Source organism: Belonocnema kinseyi, chromosome 6 (assembly GCF_010883055.1).
Source record: "Belonocnema kinseyi isolate 2016_QV_RU_SX_M_011 chromosome 6, B_treatae_v1, whole genome shotgun sequence".
NCBI lineage: Eukaryota > Metazoa > Arthropoda > Insecta > Hymenoptera > Cynipidae > Belonocnema > Belonocnema kinseyi.
Window position 1 is genome coordinate 96,745,099 of NC_046662.1, and position 9,231 is coordinate 96,754,329.

Here is a 9,231-nt window from a genome sequence, read left to right on the forward strand (position 1 = left end):
GGACTAAATTACCCCAGGTATTAACTACAAAGACAAGTTTGTATGAAAATTATAAACAAATTTCGAAAAATAAAAAAATGAGATTTCCTCCCAAATGGTTCCACCTATCTTTATGGCTCTAATATATATAATAAAGGTATTACTGAAGTTCGAAAAAATGTAGAATAAATTCCGTTGAATAGCATGGAACAAAAAAATTGTAATCTTGGAACATTTTCTTAAAGGTTTATTTTTTCTGTATGCATTGAGAGATCTAGAGGGTTACTGGCTTAATATGACAAGTTTTTAAAACAACTACAGCCTTATAAATATTTAAATTTTCACTAAAATTGACATATTTTCATCTTAAAATCTATTGGACGACAAAACTTCAAAAAAATGCAAATTGTTTTTCAAGATACTCCAGAGAGGAAAATAAAAATTTTCGATCGATGTGTATATACTTTTGTATAATCAAAATCTTTAATTCGACTGGGAAATTCTTTCCTCCTCTGTGGAGTACGCTCCTTGAAAATCCATTTTAATTATTTATAACACTAAAAATTCCAAAACAGTTAATTGTGCAAATTAGTGTAAAAGGCAAAAAGTCTCTTGTCTTTTCTTCAAACTTGGTTTAAACAAAAAAAAAAAGCTGAAGTAAAATCTATTTTTTGGGAAATGATAATGAAGAAGTTCGCGGCATTTAAAATACACGATTTTTTAATTAATCTTCCAATTAATTAGTCATCTGACTTAAAAACTGCAGGGTAAGTATAGTGAAGTTAATACTTAGGGTAAATTAATTCTATACTGGTAGCAACTTGCCCCATGATTAATATAGATCAAATTAGAGCGGGGGCAGCTATATAACTGCTTAGTCCTTTACCATTGTAACGGTCAGTTTAAAAGTTTCCCCACAATAATATTGAATGCCTCTAATATTTTTGTAATTTTTAGCGACCCATTAAATAAAGAAATAAAAACTAAGAGTGTCAAAAAATGCTTCAAAAAATTGTACTAAGAAAAGGAAAATTTCAATATTTAATTGGCTACTGGAAGAAGTAGTCAGGCCAGTCAGGCAACTTTGTCGCAACGGTTTTTAACATACCCTTTGGCTTTTATGTTTTATGGGCGATCGAAATAAAAGAAGAAAACTGTCTTACCGACAACGCACTTCTAGAATCGATCGTAGACATAAACGTAACGTCCAAAAATAACCGTTACGTTTTATATTATTTCACATTTTATTAGTTTTTTTTTTATTTAAAAAATTTAAATGTTATGTTCAATTGTACTTTTTTTAGATTTTCATTTATTCATTCGTGAATATTTATTTAGATTTTTTCTGGTATATATTTTTTAAATGCAAATTTAATTACATTGTCCAATATAACTATTTGGGTCAATAAAAAATGAAACTGAATTTAAATTGTGCGAAAATTAACTTAAATAATATATACGCGTAGACCTTAACCATCTTTAACCGAATGATCCTTCAATTTCCTTAATTTTTATTGGATATTGTCTTATGTTACTATCAAAGTACTTTTCAAATAAAAAAATACCAATATAAAGTGTTTTTTTTTTGTTAAAAATTTTTTACTTTTTTTTATTTGTTTTTAAAAATATTTTTATATCATAAGAGCATTAATTTAATTACAATCTGAGACGAACCGGTGATTAAAACAATGTGTTAACGAGCTTTGCTGCGATAATTTTTTTTTCAAATATACAAAAACCTCTGTAGATTATACAATTCTAATTTTGGAACCTAATTGCGTAATATTTTTTTACTCTTTTTTTTTAAGCAGAAATAAGCCTATTGTATTTACTTAATAACCAGAAATTAAAAAAATAAGAATAAAAATTCTATTTTGAAAAAACCCATCAAACTCTGTCGAGGAAAAAATTCTGCAAAAAAATGCCAGTAATATTTTTTAATAACTTTGCACTATAGGATTATATAACCCTTAGATGTAGATTCCGAGGTAGATTCAACAGTTATAATTTTATAAAAATGTATGTAAAGCTGTTTTGACTCAAAGTCTCATTTTTAACAATTAATCCTAAGTAAAAAAGTTTTTTAGTACATTTTTTATATAATCAAAATTTGAAATTTTGGCAAAAGCATTACCACGATTCTTTTTTTGTGTGCATTATGTTGCTGAAGTTTACTGGGTTTGGAGTTATACAGAGGGGCATATAGCGACACAAATTCCCGAAATTTTAAGCTCAAGTCAAACTATATAGGCTGAAAAACAAATCGCAGAATTAGTTTTGAAATTGGATCTTCGAAAAGCCGCTTTTCGAAAAAAATCGCACTTAAAGTTGCTGCATGCCATAAGCGCACGTGTTATATTTTCTCTTCGAACAGGAAATATACCCACTTCCGTTTGGTTCGGAGACATGTGTGTAGTGACAATAGATTCAGGTCCAAGTATCATCCCCTACTCAAACACAAAATTTGACATTTTGACCCTGACTAACAAAAAAAAACGCGAATATCTCTTATACTAGAATCGGCCATATAAATATGTAAATAAGTTAAAATTAAAAACATAGAAAGAAGACTAAGAAACCCATCCATTCAGAACGGAAACCAAGCAAAAATAAATCTTTGAAATTCTGTTAAAATCTCTGAAATTCATTAAAAATATTTCGAAATTTATTGAAGGTTCTTAAAATAGGGTTGTTGCATATTTTCAAATGTAATATATTCCAAATGAAGTTACAAAGAGCCCTACAATTTGAATATAATTACTTAAGGAAAGTTTTTTTTTAATTTGTTGCCTTTTTTTAATGTTTAAAAAGTATATTTTTTAATTTTTATGTGGGAACATGAGGCTATGCTGACTGGGTCAGCGCCGGAAGTAAACGTCAAGCTAAGTAGCGCGGTTAATGAGAGAATTAATATGTCCGCTAGGCGCTAGGATAAACAGTCAATATTACCCATTTTTAAGTTTATTTTTAAAACGTGTTTAAAAATTATAAATACGTTTCAAGGTCACAGAGTTGTTTTAAAAGAGCGTTCGATACATTCTTTAAAAAATAGTTTTCCTCAGAACTAAAATATTCTAACCTTTATTTAAGTGTACTAATTTTTAAAATAATTTTATGCAGTATTTAATAAGCATAGGATTAAATTATTAAGCTGCGACTGTTTATTGTTATTTTCTTTTAGAGAAAAGTAGGCGACATGTATTTTTCCAATTTGAGAAGAAAACCTTTTCTACGAAGGGTCGTCGTCCATATATTACGTAACGGTTTTAGGGGGTGGGAGGGTTCAAGAAGAGCTGTTAGGGTCCGGCTACGATGAGAGAGGGTTCAGGTATTCTATCAGTATTTGGTAATGGTATACTTATTTACCATTTTTCAAAAGTTTTTTTCATACAATTATTTCTATTTAAACAGACGACACTACGATTATTTTCTCTAAGTATGAAATTTCTTTTTAACTTGTGTTAGTTATTAAGCATCATTAAAAGTTCTCAGATTATAAATAAAACGACAAAATACAGGGACTGGCTAGTATTACGGATTTTTGTATAACTTCCGCCCTGAACGAGATAGAAAAGGCGTTAGTCTTACGAAAAATTTCGTAACTTTAGACAATTCGGAAAAGATGATGTAGAAGACATTTAAAAAATCCCCCAAAAATGTAATTTTATTATTGATATTTCTGAAATTCCAAACTTGATAAAAACTTACTTAAAAAATTATGATTTCATATTATTATTTTTCGCCAAAAATGGCACACAAATAGAATTTGCAATAATTGTTGCACACATAGGAAACGTTGTATTTATACTGAATTCTTATTGTTGAAGTCAATAGTTACGATAACGTTACAAGGGGGAGAAAGGGTCCATAAAAGTGTTAATATCATTTGTGACATCTTGCATCATTTACGAGAAAAATAACAACATTCAGTTTTCATAAACAAAAATATTTTCTTGACCACAAACATGGTTAAACCTACATACAACTTATAGGATGGGAACATAGTATATTTATGCCAGAAGAATAGACAGCAAAAACACACAAGTAATACAATTTTCTACGGACTAATATCATCAGGTCATAATAACCTCAGAAACTGGAAATAGAAAAAAAAACATCGGCAATCATTGGAAGATATCAATTTTATTCACTGCCGTCAAAGTGGGTCATCATCGACTCTCCAACGGAAATGTGGGTCTGCATTAAGGTGTCAATTTTGGACTATTTTTAATCACTTTCCAAAACTTGAGAAATAAAAAGTCTTCAAACTTGTAAAGTATTCTTCACGAAGTATTTTTTGTTATAATGAGTCCTGTGTCAGAAAAATGTGTTCTTGAAGAAAGCGAGTCAGGTCCAGATTATGCAGGTATACAAATTCAGACGCTTAACATCTCAAACAAGGTAGCTTGCGATGAAGTCACTTTTTCTTTGAGGAACAAAGATGATTTAGAAAAATGCACAACATATTTTAATACGTTTTTAGATGAACTGCAAGACATTGTACAGTGATAGAAAATGTCTATAAATGCATGATAGACAATGAAACGCAGGGTACAATAAGAGCATGCTGTTTTAGCAATGAATCTTAGTATCGGAAATTTTAAATAAGATTCTTAGGTGGAATCCATATGAAAAAAAAACTATTATAACAGAGTTTGTGATGGAATCGGGGGTATTGTAAATGTTTTACCACTTATTTCAATCTAAAATATTCACACTTGGAAGGCATCACCGATGCTAAAACTTTCGTGACTGAAGTGCAAAACCACATTTTTTCTGTTAAACTGATTTTACTATTTAAACATTTTTTTTAACCATTTTCGCCGAATGAAAACACGAGAGTGGAAGATGGAAGGTGATATGAAAACTTCTTGCATGGCGAAAATTACTAACCACTATTGGGTTCCTAAATTATCTACAGAGTTAATGCTTTCTCTGCGGATCCCAAAGATTCTGATGAAGAAACTGGATAAATTGATAATAAAAATCTGGAAATGCGGGCCCAGTAAATATTTTGTTTTAAACTGAGATTCAAACGAATTTTAAAAAATATTAGGATAAATGTGAAGTATATTTGAATATATTGATTATAAAAACTAGTTAGCGAAATAATTTGTTACCTTGACATTACTTGTGTAACGTTTGAAATTCTATTTTTTCTCGTAAATGCTGCAAGGTATCGTAAATGAGAAAGAGAACAGTCTGTAGAACTTTTTTAAATGTACATTTAACTACACATAACTTACGATGAAGTTTTTTCCCCAAATGGTAAAAATGCGTGTCGCGTAATTTACTCTAAACATAACATATTTCGTCCCGAGAGATTCTGGGTCTTCCAGTGTAGAACCTGCTTGATTTGAAATGGATTCGGTCATCGGAAATTTCTATGAGATTAGCCCAAGACGGAAAATTCCGTAATACTAGAATCTCGACTCTGCACAGCACCTTTTTACAGGTAGCGCTCTTTTACATTGAACTCTTAAACCTCAAATCCAGTTTCCTATGTTTCAAATAAATTTCTATTTATTATTTCCTATTTTCCTAAGTACCCCATGTAGATTTCATTATTTTATTTGTGATACTATTAACTGTCGTAATTTATAATTACATTTTTAATAAATATGTGATTACCACTTTAGTGGCTCGATCTTGCCTTCAATTTGACAATTCCTCATTTGCAGCACAATATTATGCTTTTTGTTACAGAGCAAAATTGTTATTTGTTCCTAAAAACAAAATGACAGTTATGGCTAAAAACACATTTTTTTTGGGATCCCAAATTAAAATTTTGTTTTCATAGAATCTTGCGCTTCAATAGAGAACACATTTAACATAACTCAGCACAACTTCATTTTTTTTCTAATCTAAAATAGTTGTGCTACCTTAGAAAACATGAAGCAGAGAATTTATGAAAATAAGTTTACGATTTAAAAAATTTGCAGTAAGGCAGACCAACTTTGTTTGCAAGTACTTTCTTCTCTAAAATTATTGTTTTGTAAAATTTAAGATAAATAATCAGCAAAAAATAAAAATATATTCTTGTCTGTTTAGTTTGCAGGAAAAGCAGCCAACGAAGATATACACAAAAGGATCCACGCAAACTCTGAAACGTAAAAGACGCACAACAGAAGTATCAGAAGATGCAGAAAACATATATCCGCCTAATAAAGTTCCCGCTATATCTCAAGTACCTTATACAGAATCGTGTAATGCGACTAGCGTTACAGATGGCTCGTACCTTCCCCACCAACAGACATCCCCCCTGAAAGAACAACAGGAACCTGCAAGTTGGTCAGATTTAAGAACAGCGACATGTTTCTTGACACCATCAGCTTCCGGAAGTGGGTCTGGCAGACCAAATCCACTGCCATCCTTACCATGGGCCGATGGGTCCCAAGTTTGGTCCATTATGTGCCTCGGAGATCAAAAAACTTTATCTCAAAGGGATTCAGAGATGTTTCAGAGGCATCCGACATTACAACCAAGGATGAGGGCGATTTTATTAGACTGGTTAATAGAAGTATGCGAAGTTTATAAACTTCATAGAGAAACATATTATCTGGCTATGGATTATATTGATAGATATCTTTCGACACATCAAAACGTTCCAAAAAGCCAGTTACAACTCATCGGAATCACTTGTTTATTCATAGCCTCTAAGGTAATAAGATAATTTACGTTTTTCCTCTAAATTACTGCATACTACATTCCTTCTGCTTTTCAATACATTTTTTTTTTTGCTCTTTTATAAATATCATTATGATTTACATATAGAGGTGTCCTTTTAGAATGAAAACCAAGTCTGTTTAAAAATTTTAAAAGAGATTTTAAGAAACATATTTTCTTTTACTAAACCATCTTGCAGAACAAAATACACAACGGCCCGTGTGGAAAAAATTCATGGCGCTATACTGTAACAGACTAGACCGCCACGAGTCTATACTGACACTATCTCGAGAAACTATGCTGGGGCAGTGCGCAAATGTAACGCTCCAATCGTCTAGCCGTTATCTACACCAGCGGTACTGCCGCGTTCTAGTAAATCTAGTAAAATCTAGTAGATCTAGATGCGACCTAGATTGCATATTTGATACTAATTTTTATAATTAAATCATTCCTGACATAAAAGCACTATGAGCTACTTTGGCAATATTAATCAATTCCAGATTTCTGTAAGAAAAATGGAATATAGCTTGTGTTTTGTCAGAATGTTTCCAAATATTATTGATAAAAAAGAAAATGTTGATTGTAAATGTTTTGGAACCAGGAGTCAATCTCAAATTGAATTCTCATTTTACTCCATAAATACTAGAATTACATATTTTTTAAATCATCAGGGCCTATTCCTGCATTGATTCAAATTTTCATTTGGAGTGAAAAGTTGTTTAATTTCAATAGCTTTCATGTGAGACGTTTTTTTTCAAATGCTGGGGTAAGAAAACAAACACCTTATATAAAAACTATTGGAATTAGCCAATGTTCTATTCCGAATAAAGATTTTAATTGAAAAGAGGACTAAGCTCTGATTATCTAGAAAAGATATAAGTCTAGTATTTATGGAGTCAAATGAGAAAATCCAGTTTTGAGGTTGGTCTTGATTCCAACGCCCTTACGTCGAAAAAGAAGCTGGAAAACTTTAAACCTCGTGTTCGCGAAACGAAACGTATTTACACTGAATGGTGGCATGACGAACATCTGATTCTTGCAATCCGGTTCCGGTTATTGTTGCCAACCTTTTTGGTAGCAGTTTTGTAATTGCATTGCATGTTGAAAGTTGAGTGCTGTGGGTAGCACTGAATAATATTTGAGGTTAGGAAATATGTCATTTTAATGTACATGAGTACTGGATACATGTCATACGAAAAGGAAAATTACTTTCCTAGAAAACCTAACGATAAAATGTCTTTATTCAGCAATGATTTTTTATATTAGCTTTGTCTTTCATTAAATAGTTTACCAATAAACAAAGTATAGTGCGTCAGATCAATCGATACTTATTGATGAATTAAATTAACGAATCTGCACTATGCGACAGCAGTGGCAACACAGGCAACTTTATTTTTTCTATTTCCTTTGATTTCAGCACTGCAATAAATATAATTTGTTATCTTTTATTAATTAGTTTTTAAATGACGCATTCTTTTTCGAAGTCCAAATAGAAGCACTTTCTAGGGCCAAGCTAGATTTTAGACGGAATTTTTATATTAATGTGATGTCAAATTCTGGCTAGCGACATTAACCCTTAAACGGCCAAAACGCCACTACCGGTACACTGCTTTTCAACGGCCAATAACTAAGACTATTCGACACTAGAAAAAATTGAGACACTTATATTTTTATTGTCTAAGATCTTCTCTTTCCGACGGTGCCAATGAAATTCCTCAAAAAATTTTCTTATTATCCCAAAATGCAGTTTAAACAAAAAAAACGTGGTTTTTCGTGCCTATTTTTTTTTTGTGAACCATTTTCCAAAGCTTTTCGAGTCTGTAATTAACCTGGAATCTCACTAACTGGTGGAATAAATGTCTAAACTTTGAGAATCCATGGTTCAAAGATCGATTTTTCGTTTTAGTATTTTCAAAATGGCGTCTTAATGGCAAAATTTTTGTGAAAACATTCATGAATTTTTTTACAATAAACGATGCGTTTTTCGGAAAAATCATCAAGAATAAAAAGTTCTTGTAATCAGCCAAGGAATACGCCTGAATTTTTTCGAAGCGTTTTGAGCAAAGTTTTGGATTTTGCATATGAACAATTTTTGCAAAATTGAAAATTTTGCTCAAAACGCTCCGGAAAAATTCAGGTGTATTCCTCGGCTGATTACAAGAACTTTTTATTCGTGACAAATTTTCCGAAAAGTGCATAGTTTTTCATTAAAAAATTTTCATATTTCTAAGCATCGTGTAAGAGTAAAATGATTCACGAATATCTATCGTCCGTCAGCCGCAAACAAAGTTTACGTTGCCCAACTATCACCAACGTGGAGGTCGACGAATATCGATAGTCTCTTTTTTTTTTAAGGGATTTTATATATTTTTTTACATTTTTTTATTTTTTTTTATGGAGATTTTTTTTCATTTCAGATTTCAATCCGTTGAAATCATTTTGATCCTGCTGTTTCAGAATGTAATTTTGAGAAAGAATGTAAGTAGCAATACATGTTGCAATCAATGCAAAATCTAGTAGTCCTCTGGCGACATTGTTCATTATTACATAATGCTCTTGTTCGTGATTCATATCTGTGAGTTTCGA

General features: G+C 31.2%; 1 protein-coding gene across 1 annotated transcript in view; it reads left to right on the plus strand.

Annotated features, from left to right (window-relative positions):
- LOC117174224 (G1/S-specific cyclin-E) overlaps positions 1-9,231 on the plus strand; it is a 21,499-nt gene that overhangs the window by 2,798 nt on the left and 9,470 nt on the right. Inside the window, exon 2 of the mRNA XM_033363097.1 lies at positions 6,031-6,640. Within this exon, the coding sequence (XP_033218988.1) occupies positions 6,031-6,640 (610 nt within the window). The remainder of the gene's footprint in view (positions 1-6,030; positions 6,641-9,231) is intronic.